This window comes from Myotis daubentonii, chromosome 16 (assembly GCF_963259705.1).
Source record: "Myotis daubentonii chromosome 16, mMyoDau2.1, whole genome shotgun sequence".
Classification (NCBI taxonomy): domain Eukaryota; kingdom Metazoa; phylum Chordata; class Mammalia; order Chiroptera; family Vespertilionidae; genus Myotis; species Myotis daubentonii.
This window is the reverse complement of record NC_081855.1, coordinates 32,611,869-32,635,149: the sequence shown is the minus strand read 5'-3', so window position 1 is coordinate 32,635,149 and position 23,281 is coordinate 32,611,869. Positions and strand designations below refer to the sequence as shown.

The 23,281-nt window shown below is 56.8% G+C and overlaps 1 protein-coding gene across 2 annotated transcripts in view; it reads left to right on the top strand.

The window, feature by feature from the left end:
• Positions 1–23,281, top strand: part of CUEDC1 (CUE domain containing 1) — a 75,634-nt gene that overhangs the window by 47,262 nt on the left and 5,091 nt on the right. For both annotated transcript variants that reach the window (XM_059669578.1, XM_059669577.1), the window contains exons 2-8: positions 8,819–9,453; positions 13,599–13,726; positions 18,773–18,899; positions 19,612–19,804; positions 20,691–20,774; positions 21,923–21,994; positions 22,849–22,942. In XM_059669578.1, the coding sequence (XP_059525561.1) occupies positions 9,112–9,453; positions 13,599–13,726; positions 18,773–18,899; positions 19,612–19,804; positions 20,691–20,774; positions 21,923–21,994; positions 22,849–22,942 (1,040 nt within the window). In that variant the 5' untranslated portion in view covers positions 8,819–9,111. The remainder of the gene's footprint in view (positions 1–8,818; positions 9,454–13,598; positions 13,727–18,772; positions 18,900–19,611; positions 19,805–20,690; positions 20,775–21,922; positions 21,995–22,848; positions 22,943–23,281) is intronic.

Sequence of the window (23,281 nt, the reverse complement as noted above, 5' to 3'; positions counted from 1 at the left end):
GCCGCCTGCACTGTTGAAGCTCAGGGCCAGCCACCCCTCTGCCCCCAGCCCTGGGCATGCATTCCTCAGCGACCGCAGGCAGCTCTCCTGAAAAGGCCCCTCTGCCTGTGGCCAGGCTCCTGTGCCGGGTCCAGGGGGCCTCTCGCCTATGACACTCCCATCCTCCAGCCGAGCAGGAGAGGGAGGCCTGGGCAAGCCAGGGCCCGTGTGGGATCCCAGCCACTTCTCTTTCCCTAGGAAGTTTCTCTGGGGGCAGAGTCAGGCAGGAGTGGAGGGTCCCTGCTCCACTCAGGAGCCCCCGAGCCCCCAGCCTGAGGTCCTGGAGGCCCCAGAGGGAGGGCCTTTGTGCTGCACATGCTCCCCCTTCAGGTCCGGAGTGAAGATCCTAATCCCAGGCCTGACTCCTCTACACTCAGCCCTGAGAACCATGTGGCCTGAGGGCTGGCATCCAGGTATGAGCCTGTGTGTGCCCATGACTTCCCCTCAGGAGCCCATCCGAGGAGGTGCAGGCATTCCGTTCTACAGATGAGGAAACTCACTCTTAGAAGTCCACTCACCCTCCACCATGGGCTGGAGATGAGGGTGTAGGCTGAGCTTGGCCCCACCTTAACTGCTGTCTCTGTGGCCTCTTACCCCAGACTCAGCCCCAGTAAAACCACCTCCTCCAGGAGGAGCTCCCTGGCCAGACCGACCCTGCTCTGTCCCAGGGGGCCCTCCATCTGGGGCTGTGGCCCCAGCCATCATCTTGCTCATTTGGCCTTGTTCTCCCTGGTAGAACCAGGAAGTGGCGGGTCCCGACCATAAGGGATGGGGTGCACCAAGAGGAGGGGGCGCACCAGGGGAGGAGCCGTGCTGGTTCCACTGAGGCTGGACTGGAGACGGCCTCTGAGAGAAGTGGAGGCAGGAAGGATTGGGTTGGGATTCTAAGGATTAAAAAAAGTTTGAAAGCCCTGGAGGCTGTATGGTTCACTTTTTTCTTAAGATTTTTTTCCCCCCATCATTATAAGTTGTGTTTTTTTAATTAGACAGTATAAGGTGGAGGTTAAGAAGAGCATGGAGCCGAGACCGGTTTGGCTCAGTGGATAGAGCGTCGGCCTGCGGACTGAAAGGTCCCAGGTTCGATTCCGGTCAAGGGCATGTACCTGGGTTGCGAGCACATCCCCAGTAGGAGATGTGCAGGAGGCAGCTGATCGATGTTTCTCTCTCATCGTTGTTTCTAACTCTCTATCTCTCTCCCTTCCTCTCTGTAAAAAATCAATAAAATATATATTTAAAAAAAAAAAAAAGAGCATGGACTATGGGGCAGACTGTTGGGATTCAGATTTTGGCTTTGTGCTGACCCTACACGAGTTATTTAAACTCTCTGAGCCTTGGTTTCCTTTTCTGTAAAGTGGGTATAAGGATTACTTTACTGTGAGGCTTTGATGAGATTATATGCGCCAAGTGCTTGGAAAGTATAGGGCACATAGTTAAGTGCTCATAGATATTTGCTGTAATTGTTATTAAAAAGTAATTCATGTCCATTGGAGATAGTACACATGTGCAAAAAACGTGAAAACCATTGGCCAGGCTGTCCCTTTTCTATTCTTTATAGGTAATTTACGTGTTTTTATTTTAAAATGAATAAATGAACACGAAGCAAAATTTAAAAGACATACAAGGAAACTGTACGATCCGTTTCTTCTGACTCTTTTCAGAGTGCTCTCTCCATACGTGCAGACACACACGCACCACAGTGCACTGCAGCACGCAGGCGTATCTTGTTTTATGGTGCTTCACTCTACTGCACTTCGCAGAGGTTGCATTGTTTACAGATCGGAAGCAAGACCCTCCACCAGCAAAGAGATTATGACTTGCTTAATTGCGGTACTTGACTACAGCGGTCTGGAACCAACCCGCAGCCTCCCCGAGGTTTCCCTGTGGTGACTATGCTCATGTTTTATGCTTTGCGTCCTTCCCCTTATCGATAAATCTCAGGGACATATAGAGACGCCTCATATTTGTTTCCCATTGTATGGTATTTGATTGTATATATTATGTGAATTCCATCGAAGTGGAATTAGGATCAGTGAGGGGGAGCAAAGAAGTGTGTGTTAGTGTCGGGGGAAAGGGGCAGGAGTTGGGACTTCTGGTCCCAGGACCCTCCACTGATCAATCACCCTGAGCACCCCAATCCTAATCTTGGTTCTTTGGCCTGGATTCCCTGAGCATGCTCAGATACAAAATTAAATACTAAATGTGGTGGTGTTGACTGACCACCTGTCCCCAGGGGCCCAGAGACTCCTCCTGTGGCTGCCCAGACTTTGGGGCTCAGCCCCAGACCACGCAGGCCCACCTGTGGAGGGGCCCTCACCCTAACTGCCTGAAGGAGAGGTCCGGGGGGTGGGAGGGCAGCTGCCTCCTCCTTCCCAGGGCCAGCCCAGCTTCACCGCCATGCCCCTGAGCTGCCAGTGGCTCCCCTCTCCCAGTGTGGGCCACTGCACTCAGTCCCACGTACACATTCAGGCCAGCCCAGTGGGCGTGCTCAGACCTCGGGCTTCCAGGTGGGGCGGTGAGGTTTGATCTCCTCCCAGGCGCCTGGGTTGAGTGTCTTGGCGGAGGGGGTAATGTTTGTTGGTGGAGAGAGGGATTGTTATGACAAGAGTCCCAACCATCTCAGGTAGAGGTGGAAAATAATTGGTTGCCAGGGCAACTTGATAGCTTTGTTGGGGTGGGGAAAAGGTTTCTGTAAGGAAACGGCGGGGCTCTTTCCTTCCTGGTGAGGCTTTGCCTGCACACTCCCCCTCGTGCCCCCAGCCTCTATGCCCCGTTAGGACTCGGTTCACAGTTACTGAGCTGTTGCTGTGTGCCCAGCTCTGGGCTCAGCTCCAGGGAATACGGACGGGTGGGCAAGCCCATGGATTAAGACTCTGGAATCCGACTTTCTCGGTTCAAATGTCAGCTTGGCCATTTGGCTGTGTGACCTTACACAAGTGCCTTGCCTCTTTGTGCCTCCTTTTTCTAGCTGTAAAGTGGAAATAGCAGTGGTAATACAGGCCTCATAGGCTGTAGAGAGGATGCAAAGAGTTAACATGCATAATGCCCTCGGACTCGTGGCTGGCACGTCAGGAAGCAGGCATTGGTGCCATGTTATCATTATCACTATTCTTGCCATTAGCTACCAAGGTGAACCAAACAAATGCCATGTGCTCATGCCCGAGGAGCTTCGTCTTGCATCTTTTGAACTGGCAGGCGGGGCTGGCTTCTTGATTGGGCTCTTAGGGCAGCCACGCCTGGTAGTTGGGCCTCAGGAGCAGACATGGATGAAAGTGTCCCTGGGGACTGAGGCCTCAGGGAAGGACCTTGTTACCTTCATTTGACACCCCGTGCCCTAGTCCTTGCCCCACAGCCCCTCCCCCCCACCCCGTGGCTACAGACTTGGCCACAGAAGTTGGGGTAAGAGAGAGAAAAAAATTAAGAGAGTGTCTTCTCTCCTGCCTCCCCTTTAAAAAAAATTCTACAGATTTTAAACTGCTTTTTCAGGGGAGGAAGATTATTTTTTCTGCCCCACCCTTAGATTAGACTAAATGATGGGGAATGTCCAGAGAGGTGGATGGCTCACCCACGATCACACAGCAGGGCATGGCAGAGCTGAGTCTGTCTCTCCCACTCTTCCTCCTTCTCCTCTCAGGTCCACCCAGGCCTCCTTTCCCCAGTGGCTATGCCCAAGGGTCCTCTCTGCCCTTCCCGAGCCCACCCCCACCCCAGAGGGGGGCACAGTGGGGCTGCCCAGGAGCGCCAGGCACCTCGGGAAGGAGGCGGGCTTTGTTGCCGCCTCAGCAGCTGCGGCCGTTTGAGTTTCCATTAAGCCATTTCCGAGCCTTGGGCAGGAGCAGGAGGCTCGGCATTTAAAGGTCACCCGGCTTTGAAGCTGCAGCGACATTAATAGCTCGGGCAGAAAACAAGCCTGTGCAGGGGCAGGAGGACACGACGCGTCTGTCAGGGCTGCGCCCTGCTCCTCCCGCTGGAAGCTCACACGTACCCACAAACACACACACACGCACACACGCACGCACACGCAGACCCCAGAGCCTCCCCTCCCTCTGTCTCCTGGCCCACTCTCCCTTCATTTCTCCCCCTTCTGGGGCCTCTCCAGCTCAGAAGCCAAGAAGCTGGGTAGACTTCCCCGCGCCCCGCCCCCACCACGTCTGAGGTGACAATTGGACAAGGATGCAGCTGCCCCGGCCCAGCGGCCTCTCCATTAACGCGGCCGTTACCCACTTGAGGTTTCCCCAGAACTTCACCACGGTTACACAAGCGTCCCAGGGGTCCTATGACCTCATTCTGGCCCTGCCGGCTTTTGCAGCCTGGATTCCTGATGGGCCAAAGTTAGCCCGGGCCTACCCTTCTTGTACGGGAAGTGAAAGGGCTGGCAAGCAGGTTGTGTCTTGCTTGCCAGTTCTAATCACTTGGTAGTGGCCTGCCCAGAGCGCGTTGTTAAAAAAACAAAAAGTGGTTCTGAGGACAACAATACTGGGATGGATTAGTGATGTCTGCCAGGGACGCAGGAAATGAACTGGTGGCTTGTGTACCTCGTATTTCCCACCTTGGGAATACATCATCCTGACACTCTCGGATCTTGGACTCTAAGACCCCTGGGGTGGTTGGGTGGTTCCTTTCCCTTTTAGTCAGTCCAAGGGTGGGGGCGGGGCAGATTCTTGGGTTCTGAGAGAGGAGCCGCTCTGTTTGCCCTTTCTTAGGAGCAGCCGTGGCCCGAGCCCTGGGTCACCACCTAGTGGCCTGCCGTGGTGGCACTGGACTGGGCCCAGATCTTGGACCAGAGAGAGCGAGTCCCTTTCCAGGCTGTGATCAAAGCAATCACAGATGGGTCACCAGATCCTATCTGTCCCTTGTCTCTGTCCCTGGCAGGTTTTCAGAGAGGGAGGCCAGGGGTGTGTAGGCACAGAGCTGGCCTGGGGCAGTCCCACCTGCCTTCAGAAGAGAAAGGGAAGGGCAGGGAAGTGCTGTCAGTGGGGACCTCTGGCCTTCCAGCCCCACTCCCTGTGACCCCCCACCTTTCAGAGGTGAGTCCTGGTCCTCAGGTGGGGGCAGTGGAATGTCGAGTCAAACCTTGAAGGGAGTCCACCTCCTGCCCCCTGGAGCCGATGCTGGGCTCGAAAAGGGACCAGCCTGACATCAGCCTGGCTGCCACCCTCAGGCCGGGCGGCGAAGGCTCATGGCTCCTGAACCGTGTCACTGGACTGCCTTGGCTTAGTAGCTTGGTCTGTGCAGGGGATGGACAGTCAGGCATGCCCCTATGAAATGGTTTGCTGTGAGGACAACCTGAGAACGTACAGGAGAAAGGGCTTTGGAAGTGAAAAGGCTCCACCACCACAGCATGAGCCCAAGGAGGAAGGGAAGGGAAGATGGTGGTGCTCCTGAGTCTCTCCCTCCCTTCTTGTCCCCCAAACAATGCCCACTGACAGGGCCAGGCACTCTTTAGGCACTGCGGATGCCACAGTGAGTAAAGCCATGACCTTGCCCTCACGGGGCTTACATTCAAGTGGGGAAGGTGGCCAGTGACAGTTACATATGAAATCTCTCCGGGGATCTGTTTCCTGAGGGTGAAGGGTTAGGGCAGATGAGGTAGGCAGTATTGCCTCGCTGACAAGGTGATGCTTGAGTGGGGGCCAGAAGGAAGGGAGGGACGCAGCCATGTAGAGATCTGTGGGAAGGACGTAGCAGACGGTGGGAAGAGAAAGTGCAGAGGCTCCTGGGTGGGAGATGCAAGGCTTGTTGGTGGCCAGAGTTAGTGAGGGGGAGGGAGGAAGTGAGGCTGTGTGTGTGCGTGCGCACACATGTGTGCATGGTTTGATGGCAAAGTTGGAGAGGTGATGCAGGCATGTGCACACCCATGGGCCACGATAAGGCCCATCCGAGAACATGAAGACCCATTGGGTTTGAGGCAGAGGAATGACATGAGGCAATGGGGGAGGTAGGGAGACTGACTAGGGATGGTAGCAGTGGAGGTGCTGAGGTGGGGGGAGGGGGCGCAGATTCTGGAATCATTTTGAACACAGGGAAGACTGGATTTGCTGCAGTTGGTATGGGGTATAAGAGAAGGTGAGCACTTAAGAATGACTCCCAAGTGTTTGGCCTGAGCCACATGGAGTTGCCATTCACAGAGATGGAGAAGGCGAGGAGCAGCAGGCTGCGGCTGGAAGAAACCACAAAGGCGGATGACCTGTTATGTTGGAGCTGTTATTGGACATCCAAATGGAGGCAGTAGGTGGGTGGGCAAGTGTGGAGTTGAAGGGTGTGTTCCAGGAGACCTCAGGGCGAGAGAAATTAGGGGCCAGTATCCAGCATGAAGATGGAATTTAAAGCCACGGGACTGGATAAGATCGCTCAGGGTGTGAGTGTAGTGCAGGAAAAGGGCTAAGGCCTGAGGCCGAGGCCACGCCAACCTCTCTCATTGGGTGCTTACTATGCTCCAGGCACCCTTATAAGTCCTGTCACAACACCCCTGCCAGGTGGGTATCATCCCTATTTTTGCAAGGGAGGAAGCTGAGGTTCAGAGAAGTGAAATAATTTCTCCACGTGACATAATGTTATTAGGCCCCATCAGGATGGGACCCAAGGACTCTGGCTCCTGGGCTCTCACATGCCCTTTGTGGACCCTCCCTGGCCTTTCGGGAGACGGTCTGGGATGATGTTGGGCAAGGTCAAGAGAACAACACTGGGGCAGCTTGCCTCCCTCTCTGGGCCAGGAGGGAGTGACTCAGGCCTTGGCTGTCTATTCAGGCTTGGAGTGAAGGTTGGCCGCTTGCCACCCCCTGCCAGGCCTGGATTCTTTTACTGGGAAGTGAAAGGCCTGGCTCCCTGGGACCTGGGGGAGGACAGGTGTGTGATGTCTGCTTTCCGATCCCCAGGTCACTGACAGCGATGAGTTCAGGAAGCCTTTGAGTCAGCCTTCAAGACGTTTAACGGGCTCAGCGGGTTTGATTCACTTCCTTCTTCAGAAGCCGGGCAGGGCTAGCTGTTGCCCTGCCAGTGCCCAGCAGCTGGGGTTCAGAGGGGTGAAGTGGTTTCCCCAAGGTCACAGAGCCAGCTTTGGGGCACAGCCAACAGACACCCCTCCTCCCCTTCCTTCCCCACTGCTGTCTGGGTCACATTTCCTCTGCTGGAATGTCGGCCAGGCTGAGCCCAGTCTCTGGGCCTGGGGCACACATGGCTGCATTTCCGAGGCTCCTTGGCTCTTAGCCCTGCAAGCCTGACTTGGCAGTTTTGGTTCTTAGGTAGTAGGTTCCTAATTTTGGCCCCTCTGTGTACTGGTTGTGTGATTTTGCCCGTGTTACTTAACTTCTCTGAACTGGTTTCCACCTATGAAAAGGAGAGATGATAACATCTATCTCTGGAGTTGTAATCAAGATGAAATGTGAAGCCAGGCCCGTGTGGCTCAGCGATTGAGCATCGACCTCTGAACCAGGAGGTCACGGTTCAGTTTCGGTCGGGGCACATGTCCGGGTTGTGGGCTCGATCCCCCGTGTGGGGCGTGCAGGAGGCAGCCATCAATGATTCTCCCTCATCATTTATGCTTCTATCTCTCTCCCTCTCCTTTCCTCTTTGAAATCAATAAAAATATGTTTTTTTTAAAAAAAGATTAAATGTGAAAGTGCCTGGCACAGCTCATAAACCCAAATCCTGCCTTAATTCTTTCATGTGTTTTAAATTGCTTTTCATTTGAGCCGTGCTGGTTGCAAAGGCAGCTTAGGACAGATCGATGACTGTGACCCTGAGGACCATCTTTCTCTCTGCTCCCAATCATGATAGCCACACCTCAGCCCTGGCCTCAGATTGCACTTGAGTTTAGTGAGAGGGGGCGGGGGGCAGGCCTCTGAGAGATGGGGGCCTTAAGCCCGACCGGGTGCTAATTATAGGCAGCCTGGCTTGGGAGTCCTTGCAGAGTCCCGTGAACATGGTATTTCTATACATCAGCTCCTTTCCCCCTGCATTTCCCAGGACCGTTTCTGAGCCCACTCTCTCCTCATGCGCAGGACCACCCTTCGATGGAGAAGTCTGGGCTTTGCCTCTACTGGCTCCGTGTCCTGGGGCAACTCCCCCCTCGTCTTGGGCCTCATCCCTTCATCTGTATTATAGAGCGGGGTGTGGGGCTGGCTTAGAGCTGTCAGCCTTTCATATGTCACGGCGCACACACACAATACTTCTTCAAGGCTTTGCACTGGGTTAATGGAAGAGGCTTCTCGACCTGTCGGGTCTCCAGCTGTCCAGGCCAGCCAGACATCCCCTGGCGCTCTGAGGACCAGTATCTCCTTCTAGAGGGAATTCCGGGGGTTGACACCCAAATAGTGGGGAAGGATCCCTTAGATTCCCCCGCCCCATCTACTCTGGTGGCAGCGGGGCCAGTATAGTGACGGTTCCTGCTTCTTCCTTAGCCTTCTGGGGCAGTGGCAGCAGCAATCACAGAGCTAACCCTGTTCCAGGCACTGGGCGGAGGACCACCTTGTTGAATTCTCATTGAAGCTCCTCTACTTTCTCAGTGTCTATGCCTCAGTTTTCCCGTCTCCAAAATGGGGATACTAGCACCTGCCTCAGTGGGGTCTTGAGTTTGGCCACAGAGAACACAGGATGGTGCCTGGTACAGAGTAAGCCCTTGCCAACTAGTATAGCCCTCCCTGTGAGTGACGAGCTGTGGCTGTTTCGTTATTGCAGCTGGGGAAAGCCGCGGGAGGCAGTTCCCCCGTGGGCGTGGCAGGGGTCTCCCCTTGGCCATCAGTTTGTTGCATTCTGCCCCTGACTCTGTCTTCCTCCTTTCCAGGTGGGACCGTCCGTGGAGCTGGCCCCAGGATGCTCTGGGGGTGTGGATGACCAGCCGTCGAGCCTCCCACGGCCCAGGCCCGGATGCCGCCGCCCCACGAAGACCACTCCCAGAGGACCACCTAGTTTCCTGACCCGGGGACCCCGCCCGTCCGGTCCCCATCTGGTCGCCCGGCGGCCGGGCAAGGCGCGGGAGTAGCTTCCCGAGCCCGCCAAGCGCGCGAGACGGCGCAGGGATCTGGGGAAAAGGGCTTGGCGCCGCCGGGCAGCACCTTCGCCCAAAGGCTCGGCAAAATGACCAGCCTGTTCCGCCGGAGCAGCGGCGGCGGCGGGGGCGGCGGCGGGGGCGGCTCCGCCGGGGCGCGCGGGGCCGGGGGCAGCGCCGCGCCCACCGCCCAGGAGCTCAACAACAGCCGGCCCGCCCGCCAGGTGCGCCGCCTGGAGTTCAACCAGGCCATGGACGACTTCAAGACCATGTTCCCCAACATGGATTACGACATCATCGAGTGCGTGCTGCGCGCCAACAGCGGCGCCGTGGACGCCACCATCGACCAGCTGCTGCAGATGAACCTGGAGGGGGGTGGCGGCGGCGTCTATGAAGACAGCTCCGACTCGGAGGACAGCATTCCCCCGGAGGTAGGGGCGCGGCCTGGTAATGCACCGGGAGCTCCAGCGCTGCTTGAACCTTAGAGGACTTGGGTTCTACCCCTGCCTGGGTTCTAACTAGCGAGCAGCCTTGTTTTTCCTGGGGAAACGGTACTCAAGTCGGTCAGCGGCCTTATTGGATGCGCAGAAAATCATGCAGTCATTCAACAAGCTCTGAGCACCTACTCAGTGGTATGCCAGGCATGGTATTAGACCCGGGGTCAGGGGTCATCAGAATCAAGGAGCTTGTTAAAAATGCAGACACCTGGGCCCCCTCCAACACAGGGAATGTCAATCCAAGGCTGGAGCCCGCTAGTCTGTATTTTTCAAGAAATTCGACTCTTGAGCCTCTGGGTATCCACCTTGATCAAGTCAAAGATTCTGCCCTCACAGAGTTCACGGCACAGTGGAACATGGGGACAAGAACCAGGCAAGGACAGCGCAGAGTGATGAGAGCTATGATGGGAGAAACGGAAGCGGGACGGGAGGGTATGGTTTCCTGGAGGAGGGATGGCTAAGCTGAGACCCAAAAGAAGAGTGAAGAATGAGGGCAAAGGTGCGCAGGCAGAGGGAGCAGCTTGGGCAAAAGCTCGGAGGTGAAATAGAGCATGAGGCGCTGGGGGACTGACAGCCCGACCATCTGTCAGGATCCTTGAGTGAGTGGAGACCAGGAGGTTGAGGCCGTACTTGGAGAGAGTGGGGCTGTGTCCCCAGAGCATAGGGGGCCATGGAAGAGGAGTGACACCAGACTTCGTCTGACTGAGGCATGATGGAGGCAGCAGTGAGCCCTTCTCTCCTCACTCTTCACACTTTGGATGGGGAGATGCCACCAACCCACTTGCTGGGCGTGGCCCATCTCCTGGCCCCATCCCAGAGTTCAGTATACCTTTGGCCCCAGTCGCCACAAGACCTGCAGCGCTGGGTGCCGAACGGGCTCACAGTCTTTCAGCGAGCGGGTCACTGCCTGCAGGGGCATGTGGGACACGCAGCCAAAGACGGAAGGACCCAGCGGAGGGGACTTAACTCTGCTCTTCACTGAGTCGCAACCTGTGCCAGGCACATCCTCGTGCTTTAGATGTCGCCTCTCTTCTAGTCTTCACAAGCTTTGTGAGGTGGCGTTATTATTGCCCGCATTTACAGTGAGAAAACCTAGACCTAGATATGGCCTCAGATCCTACTCAACACAGCCCTGCAGGCAGCCGCTGTCCACCAATCAGTCATCCTGCAGGGCAGCCTCCCTTAACGGGTGCTGCCTGGGCTTCCTCTCTCCAGGCAGAGGACCAGCTCTGTGGGCAGTGACATCTGGCTCATCCCGGTGTCTCCTCTCGCACCCGGGACAGCCCTGGCACAGAGCAGGCACTCGGGGAATATTGTCGAATGAATAAATGGAGCTGCCGTCTTTACCTAGTTTTCTTTAGTCTCTTTCCCCTGGAGACCACTCCTTTGACCTGCCTGGATTAGCGAGTGGAGGGAGTATTAGAAAATAGAGAACTTCTTTGTGAAAAAGAGGGGTGAGTGCATGCATGACTGCGAGTGTGTGTGTGTGTGCGCGCGCGCGCACATGTGTTTACAGATACATCCTTTAAGCGTGAGCTGGAAGGAAGGTTCTCTGTGAACTCTGACCCTGTAGTCTCATTTGTTCTGACGGTCTGGCAGGTGGGATGCTATTTCCTCCTTTGTTCACGGCACCCACAGCCCCGAGAACCTCTGCACGGCTTCAGCACCCTCTGCATAGGCCTGCACTGTGGGGGCTTCTGTTTTTCTAAGAATCTTGCTTTCCAGATTGAGCCCCTTCTCAGCCCCCCCCCCCCGGGCTGTTTCCCCAACCCCCCACGTGTGGAGCTCAGCTGGGGCCCACCGGCAGGCAGTTCCTGAGCCAGCGGAAAGTGCTTCGGAAAATTTATGAGCAGCAGCTGGAATGACAATAACTGCTGACTGGAAAAGGCCCCCTCTCTGAGGGCTGATGGATGGTGGGCTGGCCAGAGGGGTACCCTGGCCACAGAGAAACATCTCCTGTCAGATAAATGGCCAGACCCTGACCCTTAGAGCACCTGGCAGGCATCCATCACCCACACTGAATTAAGTCAGGAGGCTGCAGAGCCGAAAACTTCAACACCTTTAGAGTCAGAAGAACAATCTCATTGTGGCTGGTGAGGCTGGGGGGAGAAAGGCCGGCAGGGGAGGGGGGTTGAGGGGGTAGGAACATGGCTGGGGTTACTCTCCCCAGAGACGGGGGATCAGCCTTTCCGGAGCGTGCCTGGCCCGCGGCCTGCCTCCTTGGCGTTTCCTTGTTCAGCTCCAGGAGCCTCTGATAAACGCCTGGTTCTCGCAGCCCCAGGAGGCCGCACTGAGGCGCAGGAGAGGCTGAGAAAGGAGGGGTCCTTCTGGTGCAGTTGTGGATGCCTGATCTCCCTGAATCTGGGGTCCAGCTGCTACACCAGTTATGGGAAACCCCAAGCAGCTTCCCTCTGGGAACGATTCCCACTGAGCTCTCCCTTCCTCACCCCTATCTCACTCACACCAGCCTCAGTGGGGACAGACCAGACCAGCCACTGAGGGAGGAGAGGCTCAGCCTGGAACCCTGTCCCTCAGAGCAGCGAGGTCTGGGGAACAGGGACTGTGGGCTGGGGGGCAGCAGCAGCGTGGACTCCGGATGTGCCAGGTAGTTGCTGAGCCGCTGCCCCGTGCCAGGTACCGGGGGTCCGCCCATGATCGGGAATGGAGCTCGCAGTGTCCTCTCTCTCTTGTGGAAATTTGGGGTAGGCAGAGTAGCAGCCTGAAAGGCAGCTACATTCTCCTTTCCTGGAGAAGCATCTGTTTAAATACTTTCCGCCTCAAAGGAAAGAACATCAGTGCATTCCAGGGCGGGAGGTCTCCTTGGGTCAGGCTGGCAGTGTATGCACAGAGCGTGTGCGTGTGTGTGTGTGTGTGTGTGTACTCATGTGTGCGTGCTCACTCACCACCTGCCCATCTGCCAGGCGTCCCTGAGCCTGTGCAGCCCGGCCCAGCCCAGGCTTGCAGAGGCAGAGCGGAGTCAATTTAGCAGTGACTTCTGCAAACTCACTTGAGGTTAAGATGTGGGGCCTGGGGACTCTGTGGCTGATTGACAGCCCCTGAGCCCTTCCCATGTTCTTTGGTCTCAGAGGAGTTGGGGACAGAGCTGGGGAGGAGAGGACAGGGAAGCAGGAGGCTAAGATATAGGCTGGTTGGGATTGTGTGACCTGGGATCTCCTGGCTGAGAGCTGCCTCCTGCCCTAGACTCCTCTATGGGCCTTTGAGGAAGGGTCCAGGTCAGGCCATGTAGCAGAACCCCAGCTTTTGCTCACCCCTTGGCCTCTCCCTGCCCCTCTTTCTGGCTCTTGGATGAAGACAAGAGTCTAAGAGGGAGAGGCACCCCCTCGGCACACCCCCTGCCGCTGAGCACCCTGGGGATCCACCCTGGGAATGCAGGCATTGTGACGGAAGGAGGGACCTTTGCTGAGGAGACCATGTTCTAAAAACACTTGAGTGGCTTTTGCCATGTCACTTAGTCAGCCTGGGTCTCAGTTTCCTCACCTATAAAATGGGGTAGCAATCCGTATCTATCTTGCCAAGTTGTTTGAGGCTAAGGCGAAATAATCCATGTGGAAGCACTTTGAGAGAGGGTGTGGCTGATGTTAAAGTTAGTTATCAGCAATAACACGTGTATAGAAGAGTCCACGAATCATAAGTGACGTTTCACCAGCAGCCAGATCAGGATACATCAAAGGAACCGGGAAGCCCCCTCGCGCCCCTTTCTGGCCTTCCCCACCCTCACGGAGGTCACGCTGCTCTGACTTCTCTCGCGGCGATTTGCTTTGCTTGTTTCTGAACCGTACTTGGGCGGATAATGCTGCTCTGAACATTCTTTTGCGGACTTGTGCTTTCTTGTCTGTTGAGGAAGTTGGAATTGTAGGGTCAGGGGCAGCCATGCGTTTAGCTTCAGTACATAAAGCCAGACTGGTTTTTGCAAAGTGCTGGTTGTAACAATTTACATATCCACCAGCAACGCAGAGTTCTCTTACTACACATCCTCGCCCACACCTGATTACGTGTAAATGTTATTCAAGTTCAAGGAAGAGCTGCTAATATTTCTTTCTTTCTTCTCTCTGATATAGATTTTGGAAAGGACTTTGGAACCTGATAGCTCCGATGAAGAGCCCCCGCCCGTGTACTCCCCACCAGCCTACCACATGCACATGTTCGACAGGCCTTACCCTCTGGCTCCGCCCACTCCACCTCCCCGGTGAGAATGCAGCTCCTGTCCCGGCACAGAGCAGTGGGGAAGGGACCGGGGGTTGGGACGGAGTACAAACACAGTGGGAATCTTGGCTAGACCCCTCAGCAAGAACAGGCTTCTCCTGCAGCAAGACCCATTTTCGCTAGACACCAAGAAGGACTTTCAAGAGCAAACATTCACTGAGTTCCTACTCCAGGCTAGTGCTATGCCGGACACCGGATGGGACAGAGTCAAGGCTCAGCCTCTGCTTTCTGAGGGCCGATAGTCGATGGAGATGCAGAGCAGGAATGACAAACACATGGCATGTGTCCTGGCACTTCCCCTCTCCAGCCTGTGGCAAAGGTTACGACGGATCACTGTGCTGGTTCCTGCTCAGAATCCTCCCAGCATAGTGCTCCCAGACGGCCACCAGTAGTTGATGGGATGATACGTGTTTGCCATCCCTGGTCTAGGGATGTTGTGGGGGATTTTAAAAGCAATGGGAGCAAGTAAGTCTCTTTTTCTAGGATAGTTCAATAACTGGAGGCAGGGGGGTAGACTGCTGGTCCTTGGAGACTTCTTCCGGGCGAGGGGCTCTGTAATTTGGAAAGTTAACATGAAACTGGCTGTCAGCTGGGTCCCCTGGGTCGCTGAGGTGCTTGTTTGTCTGGGCTTGCATGTGTGGGGTGGGGCTTGCTGGAGCCCAGGTGTCTCTTTGCCCAAAAGCTGCTGTTCCTGAGATCAGATTTGAGAATGACTCAGGCCTGGGGTGGTAAGGGGTGGCAGAAATGATGGGACAGGGGACTTGTCCTAGTGGATCTTCTCTTCTGGGGATCTTGGGAGCCTCCGACGGTGGCAGTGGAGAACTCTGTTATCATCCAGGTATAGACAATAATAACAGCTACCATTTATTTACGAAGCACTGGCAAGCCATCACATTCAGATCCTCTAACAACTTCCGAGGTGGGCACAGCCGTCACCCCCATTTTACAGATGAAGAGACTGAGCCTAAGAGAGGTTTCATAATCCCCCCCTCCCCCAGACTACAGAGCTGGGATTTGAACCCAGGTCATTTTGACTCCAGAACCAATGCTCTTAATTGCTGTGTCCAGTTGCCTCCCTGATGAGAAAATTCTCTGTGATTGAATCTTGGGGAGCTGAGAGAGGCCTCGCAGATTATGGGGGGAGGGAGGAGAGCAATGTTTTGAGGCAGGGACAGGAGCAAAGCTGGGTTCCTTTTATCACAAGTGGGACTAGGAGGCTGTAATGGGCTGGGAGGCAGGGAGTAAGTAGGTGGGTTGGGGTGAGACCTTGGCAGGACTTGCACCCTGGATTGGGGCTAAATGATTTCCCTTTGACTTTTAAAACATTTATCCCAAGATGTTTTTGCAAATGGTCTAGTTTCTGTTAGAGTGGTTCTGCCCATTTTTCAGAAGGGAAAATAGGCCGTAAGAGACGGGACCCCAGTGTAAACCTGGTGTGGGTATCCTGGCCACGTCCTCCCTCCCCTACTCTGGCTGGGTGTTCAGCCGCAGTGGGTGGGGTAGGGCTGGAAGCAGGGGTGGTGCAGTCCAGCGGTCAGAGCCCCAATTGGGGGCGAGGTGACCTTAGCACTAGACCAAAGCTTAGGAGGCCTGGTTCAGACCCTGTGACTTTGAAAAGTCTCTGACCCGGAACTGAAGGCTTTGCTAGGCTGGGGGTGGATACAGAGAAGAGAACTTGGATTGTGGAATCAGCTAGAGCAGAATGCTCTCTCTCTCCCCCCCTTCCTCCAGCTGCCTGACTTCTGATCTTTTAGGCACCTTTGCTCTGTGGCCCTTGGCTCACTACTTGATGTCTCTGAGCTTCGTTTGCCTCATCTGTGAAATGGGAATGCTGATCCCGCCCCAGAGCTGTTGGAAGGATTGAGTGAGAGTTGTGGGTGGAGCACTCACAGAGTGCCAGGCCTGGTCAGATCTACTGCCATCCTCGGTTCACTGCTCCGCCCACCCCCGCTGCACGGCTGGCCTCTGAGCTTTAACACTGAACACTGAGACCAGTGGCGAGGCTTCCCTCAGAGGCCATTGTTCAGAAGGGGCAGTGCCAGCCTCCCAGCATGTGCCCCTTTGCTCCAGGATGGCCCTGCTAAGCCCAAGTCTCTCCACCCAGCATTTAGCGAGCCACCCGCAGTATGTAGGTGCTGAACCATGTGTGTGATGCAGCCATGAACACAGCACTGCCTTGACACCTCCCCCTGCCCCCTGCAAGGAGATCAGAGTCTGGGGGAGGCACAGACCTGGGGGCAGGGGGGCAGGGCTGCCTCGAGGAGCTGCTGTCCAAGCTGCAACCTGGTGAAGCGGAGGACAGGAGGGCATTCCGGCAAAGGAAACAGCATGCGCCAAGGCCTGGAGGCAGGGATGAGGGAATCATCCGGGAACTGCAGGGTGTACGGAACGGCTGGGTGAGGCTGGAGAGGCAAGCAGGTCATGGCTGCGCTTTATCCTGCAGCTGGGGTGTTTACGCTGTGATGCGGTTAGTGCTTTAGAATCCCCCTCTGGCTGCTGGTGGAGATCAGATTTGGGTAGGAAGTTGGGGGAGGAATGGCCTAGGGTGCCTGTGAGACTGCAGATGGGGAGGGGTTAGGGAGCTTGTCCTGCTGGGGCACAGACAGGCAGGGTGACCCCAGGGGAGTGTGCCTGGAATGCCTGGATCCTGGGTCCAGGTTCTGCCTGAAGGATCTGGGTGCCCTAGGAGAGGGCCTGACCCAGCTGGGCCTCAGTGTGCATGCTTTACAAAAATCCTGCCTGGAAGGTTTGGCTCTGAAATCCTTCTGGGTCTGTTCCCTGGGTAAACCGGGAGGTCTGATTGGGAGTGGAGTACTAATGTTGGGGTCCAAGGGCAGGCTCAGGGCAGGGGAGCCTCCCTAGCCGTCTCTCTCCTTTCCCTCCCCCAGCCTGTCCTTCCCTGTCTTCTGAATAAAAGACAGGCCCTGAAACCAGAGGACCCCTCTGCACAGGCCACCTGCTGTTTTCCCCTTGAAAGTACAGCCTTGGAAGTTTTTTATTTGCCTCCCGGCTCATTTCTGACATTCCTTTCCGACCACAGTGGAGTTGCCTGGGCTGCCTGGGCTCAGGGCCCCCCCTGTCTCTCACAGCTACGGGCTGACCTCATCTCCGAGGGTGCCAGGGCCAGGAGGGGGCGGGGCCTGCCCCTCCTCCAGGACCTGGGGCCCAGCAGCCAGGGATTCAGCTGAGGACAGGACTCCCGCTCCTCGTCCCCCTCCCCTCTGGGCTTTCCAGTGAAATGTCTAGAGGAGTCCAGTGGGACTCCAGGGCTCGCCCGCCGCAGCTCTCCTGGGTGGCTCGAGGTGTGGTTGCGTTGGGGTGGGCACCCATGTCCCAGATAAAGACCCTGAAGCCCAAGGAAGGGTGCTGACCCTGGAGAGGATTTCTCTGCTGGGATTCATCAACGCTGGTCTTCAAGGCCCCGAGCAATGGGGTGCCCGCTCCCTTGCTTCTCAGGCCCTTAGAGAAAATGAAGCCTCCGACAGTGACAGAAGGCAGAGTGATGTAGACACAAAGCTGCTTAGGAATCGGCCAAGCTCTTCTGCAGACCGTCCCCTCCTCTGTGCAGCCAGATGAGGGGGTGAGGAGGCAGGCTGGGGTTCCCTTGGCTCCAGTCTGCCTGTGCCGCTCCCACCGCGCACTTAGCAGCTTGTTATCCCGTCTGCTGCCGCCCCCGCCCCTCCTCCTGGCCCCCGCCAGGCCACCCGCCCAAAATAGAAAAGGAAAGGAAGTTATTTCCACAGGCAGCGGCAGCCCGGCCCGGAAAAGCTCCCCTCCAGTGAGGGGGCCGCGGGATTCCTGGAGCTGGAGACCAAATCAAAGCCAGGCCCTGGAGCCAAAGTGGCCCCCACCGCCCCCGGCTGCCTCCTGCGTGTGTCACTCCCGGCTTCAGCAGAACACGTGTCCTGCGGTTGCCACGCTGCAGGCCACCGAGGAGCTGTGGGGAGCTCCTGGCGGGGCCCCAGGCTGCCCTCAGGCCCAGGGCGGCAGGGCGGGAGCCCGGGAATGGGGAGGGCACGGCTACTGCCTTTCTTCCTCTCCTTCCCTTCTGGCTGTGGCCTCTGCGTGGCACAGACCTCCTGCCAGGCTGCCAGGCACCGGGCCTCTGAGGAGCAGCCCCGAGCGCCCCCTGGAACAAGAACCTCCTGCTCAGTGTGCCTTTCCGAGCGCTGTTCAAGAGCCCGGAGCGGGGCTGTACCGCGCAGGCAGGGAGGCAGCAGTTTCTCGATGAGAGAAACTCTCCGAGGAGAGCAGGTCTCGCCCAAGACCACCCTGCTGGCTTGTGGCTGTGCCAGAACTGGGGCCGGGATTTGCTCTACTCCCTAGGGGTCCTGGTGTCCTCATGCCCGCACCCCCCCCCCCAACCCCTGCATAATAACATGCATAAAGGCCTTGGGCGGGCTCGGCTGTTGGTTCATTTGGAGCACACCTGTTGCTCAGCAGCCACACGGCGCCGGGTGCTAGGGATAGAAGCATAAAAGGACACGATCCCTGCTGCTTTAGAGAATGTTTATAAGCATCTACGTCTACATCCACACCGTCCAGCACAAGCGCCACGAATAGAGAGCTCTAGAGCAGCGGCTCTCAACCTGTGGCTTGCGACCCCTTTGGGGGTCGAACACCTAAGACCATCGGAAAACACATATATAATTACATATTGTTTTTGTGATTCATCACTATGCTTTAATTATGTTCAATTTGTAACAATGAAAATATATCCTGCATATCAGGTATTTACATGACGATTCATAACAGTAGCAAAATTACAGTTATGAGGTAGCAACGAAAATAATTTTATGGTTGGGGGTCACAACCTGAGGAGCTGTATTAAAGGGTCGCGGCGTTAGGAAGGTTGAGAACCGCTGCTCTAGAGGCCGCGAGGGCACTGCGGTGCACAGCTGTGAGTGGAAGCGGAGGCCACGGGAAGGAGGAGTGCCATTCTGAGCAGGATCCTGGTGTGAGGGACGGACCAGGACACCCGTGTTGGGGCCTGACTGTTCCCTCCTCATTGTCACCTCTCGCCCTCCAGCATCGACGTGCTGGACTCCGCACCCGCTTCCAGCCAGAGGCGCTATCGGAACTGGAACCCGCCACTGCTGGGCAACCTCCCCGACGACTTTCTCCGCATCCTGCCCCAGCAGCTGGACAGCGTGCAGGTATGGAGGGAGGCCCCGCCTGCTGCGCAGCCTCTCCGCTTGCCCACAGTTTGGGTCAGCCCGTTTCACTTTCTGATATTTAAGCCCGGGCGGAGCTATTTCTGTTGCCCTGGGTTTGCAGGGAAAGAATGCTGATGCGAAAGCCTCGTTTCCTGTCTGGGCCGGGAGGTTTCCTGTTCCACCCAGGAAGGTGACAGCCCTGAGGACACTCTGGCCACAGCCATCACCCCAGGCCTGAGGGAGGTGGGCATGGGGCTAGCCAATGGCAGGGAGCCAGAGCACCTTCCTTCCCTCTCCTGGGAAAGGGCCAAGGCTGCCTCTCCCCAGAGGTGGGCATGTCCCAAGGGCTCTTGCAGAGGGGGTGGCACCCTGAGACCGCTGGTGCAGCGAGAGTTTTGAGTTTGGGGATCGTGTGTCGGCTATTGAGCAGTTTGCAGATCACCTTTCAGGACTGTTCAGGGTGTAGAGAAAGGCATGGGGTGGTCCAGGACAGGAAAAGTCATTGTTAAGCCCTTGCTGCTTCCTTAGCAGAGAGGACTGTGGCCCGAGCAGTTGGATCTGGGCCTGTGACTGGGTCCTGAAAGGAGGTGCAGTTCCCAGGGTGCGGCTGGAAGATCCTGGGACAGGACAGGTGTTCACCCAGGTGTGCACAGATGTTTATGCTCGTGTGCCCTTGTGACTAGGCATTCAACATGCTTGCTTCCCTCCTCAGGGGAACCCCAGGGGCTCCAAGCCCATGAACAGAGAGGGAGGCCTGCCCCCCGCGGCCGGGCCCGGGACCCGGGACCAGGAGAGCCGCTGGAAGCAGTACCTGGAGGACGAGAGGATCGCGCTCTTCCTGCAGAACGAGGAGTTCATGAAGGAGCTGCAGCGCAACAGAGACTTCCTCCTGGCCCTGGAGAGAGGTGGTGCACCGGGTGGGGCGCTGTGCCCCTTCTCCATGGAGGAAGAAGTGGCTGATGTTGGCTGTAGCCTTGGGGCTCAGGCGAGGCAGGGGGCTGGAGGCCAAGGGCTGGGACATGGCCCACACCACATGATCCCTGGGGGAGCCCCAGAATCCTGCCAAACGGGGACCAGCATCACCAGCTACCCCTTCTCCCACCCCCATATTCAGAGGAAGAGAGGTGTGCCCTCTTCTTTCCCCTACACATCTGCTCTGTGCCAGGCACTGGCCTTGGCATGATGTGTCTGGAGCTCCAGGAACAGTGACTGGTCCGTGGGTGCCAGAGTTGGAGCCTCCCGGAGTGGAGGATGTTGGAGCAGGGGCTCTGGAGTTTTGGGGGTGTTTGGGTTGTCTTTGGCCCAGGGGCCCAGCTCTCCGGCCTGGCTGCCTTTTCCCTTCAGGGAGAGAGTGTATTTGGGGTGGAGTGCAGCGAGAGGGCTGTGCCAGGTCTGTCTTACGGGTCACAGTGGCAAGTGTGTGTGTGACTGACAGCATGTCACAGGGGAGGAACAAGGTGTGCAGGGAGAAGGGTAGGCTAGACAGAGGCCCAAGGCCGGCCCCAGTTCTGTAGCAAAAGTGCTGGGGGTCTTTGAGCATTTCCTTTTAAACAAAGGGGTTAGAGTTAGATGATACGATCTTCAGAGTCCTCCTGGTTCTGCCACTCTACCATTCCAGTGCTTGTCAGGGCAGTAGTTTCTGTGATATCACTGGTTCCTTGACAGCCGGCAGACGTGTGTGCACATCTTTTGTGTGTGCTTGTGTGCGAGTCTAGGGGTTTGGCCTCCAACCACCGCCTTGGTCTCAGCCCAGGCGCTCACTTCCCTGACCTGAATGTGGTCCTTTTCCAGATCGATTGAAATACGAGTCCCAGAAGTCCAAGTCCAGCAGCATGGCTGTGGGAAATGACCTTGGCTTCCCCTCTCCTGCCCCAGGTAACCTTGCCTTCCTGGGAGAGAAGCCCCCCGCTGTGCTTTGCATATTTGGAGTTGGGGGTAGGGTGACACGATGGGCTGGCAGGAGGGTGCTGTCCCCCCACTGCACTCACTGTGGAGTGAGATGGCCCCTCTACTTAGCAGCCCTGAGTTCTTATAATCCAGCAGCTGCAGGAGCCCACAGCCGGGATTGGCTGACGCCCTGGCTGAACTCCTCAGAGGTGTCTGGAACATGGGCAAGAATGGGACACGCCACAACACATCACGTCCATGTGGGGAGGAGGGACAAGAAGGACTCAAGAGACTGCCAAGCCCTGGTCTCTGCCCCAGGGGGGGCTTGTGGAGTTACATCTAAGAAATGGGCAGAGCTACCAGCAAAGCTAAGGACACTCTGTTGATTATAGCAAATGCATCGGGAGGAGAAGGGCAGGACCAGTCAGGGAAGGGGTTGCTCACTCATTACTCATTCATTCATTCATCTGGTAGTTGGGGAATATCTACCATGGGCCCGACCCTGCCGTTGTATTAGGGGAAGGGAATTTTGAGCTTCATGTGTAAGATGGTGAGAAGCAAGAATTGCCTCAAGAGCGGGCCAGATGCCTCCAGGAGCCCTAAGTGGCTGAAGGAGGGCCGGGGGTGGACAGCAGCCTGTTGGGATGCACAAGCGAGGCCAGGCTGGGAACATGGGGCAGAGAGACCCAGAGACCCCTGTTCCACACTCAGCACCTGGACTTTGCCAATATATGTGCAGAGTGGCCCTTTGCCAACCAGAGCCCTCCACACACACACAGGCTGCCCACCTCAGAGACAGAATCCACACACCTTACATGGTGCGGTGGAGTGGGGGCGGGAAGCAGGGGGCGGGGAGCTCAGCCGATCGCGGCTCGCAGGAGAAAATCCTGTGGAACTGATTCATAAGCAACAGGCTGGAGCTCAGGCCCCACCAGATGTGCAGCTGAGGGTTTTAACAGCAGCCTCTGTCCTTGATCCTGAATTAACTATAGACACCAGGGCCGCTGAGATGGATCAGAACGACTCACAGGGGACTTAGAGAACAATGTGACTCGGATTAGCCGAGCGGCAGGGTGGAGGGCAGGGGCCTTCACTCTTCTCTCTAGCTGGCCCTCAGAGGTGCCTCCCCCTTCCAGGAACCAATGACGCCAACCCCGCCGTGTCTGAAGATGCCTTATTCAGGGACAAGTTGAAACACATGGGCAAATGTGAGTCCAGCCCATGTCCCCCTCTCCGATCTTCTCACACCGGCCCTGTGGCCTCGTGGGTGGGAGGGAGCCACCCGGAATTTTTAATGCAGCCGACTCTTGGTGAACCCAAATGACATTTTAATCGCAGGCTGGCTCCCTCAGCCTTCTTGCCTCATTTCCCTCTGCAGCTGAGTCTGGATACAAATTAAGTTTTAAATCCTCTTGAGCTGTCTGCAGAAAAATCATGTGCTGCACCCGCCCTCCCCCCCCACCCCCACCCTTCCCCCAAGTTTTACTATTCTCTGTGGCTTAGCCGGGCCAGTGGCTTAGCCGGGCCTGAGTGGGGCGGTCTTTGCTAAGCCCACTTTCTGCAGACGAGAGGCCTGCGGGTCCGTGACCTCTTCCCACAAACTCCTGCCAGCCAGGGCTCGCCTTCCCCTGCCCCGCCCCTCCCACCGCTCCACAGACACACACCCATGTGTGAATGAGGCTGCCATCCTCTCAGGCTCCATTTCAAGGAAAATCTGGGATTAGTCACGGAAATCCCAGAACCAACTCTGGAGGTGGCGAGGAGAGGGCGGCTAGGCGGCGGGAAAGAAAGCCAAGAGGCATTGCCGCTTGTCAAGCTGAGAAGGAATACCTAGATCTGGGGCTGCCAGCTGTCCCTGGTCCAGCTCCCCGTAGCCTGTGCTGCCCCTGCAGGCCAACCCAGGACAGCAGCCTCACTCCCCGGGGGCACCAGCCTGGCGTCACCTCCCCAGCTCCCTGGGCTCCTGGGCCAGCCTGCACATCCGCGCCCCCCCCACCCCCGAGCCCTGGTGGGCAGCTCCCTGGTGCTCCCGCTGCTGGCTCACAGGTCTCCCTGCCCGCAGCCACCCGGAGGAAGCTGTTTGAACTGGCCAGGGCCTTCTCGGAGAAGACCAAGATGAGGAAGTCAAAGAGGAAACACTTGTTGAAGCATCAGTCATATCCTTTCTGGCCTGGCCCTGGGTGGGGAGTGGTGGGTCCTAAGGGCACCGGGACCCTGGGCTGGGCTCCCCGAGGCTGCACATTCCCTCAGCCCTGGGCCCGGGCTCTGCGGCCCTCCCCTCTCCCTGAGGCCTGCTGCCCCTTCTCTGTGCCCATCACCACCACCATGACCAGGCCCCCCTCCTCCTGGAGGCCTAGAATTGTCCTACAGCTTTTGTGCTTTTTGCCTGGAGTAAACGACATCTTGGGAGAAAACATGGTGGTTCCGCTGAAATCAGCAAACCTTTCCCTAGTTTCTCCAGTTGAACTGATCCCCAGATCGCTCTGCCTCATTCC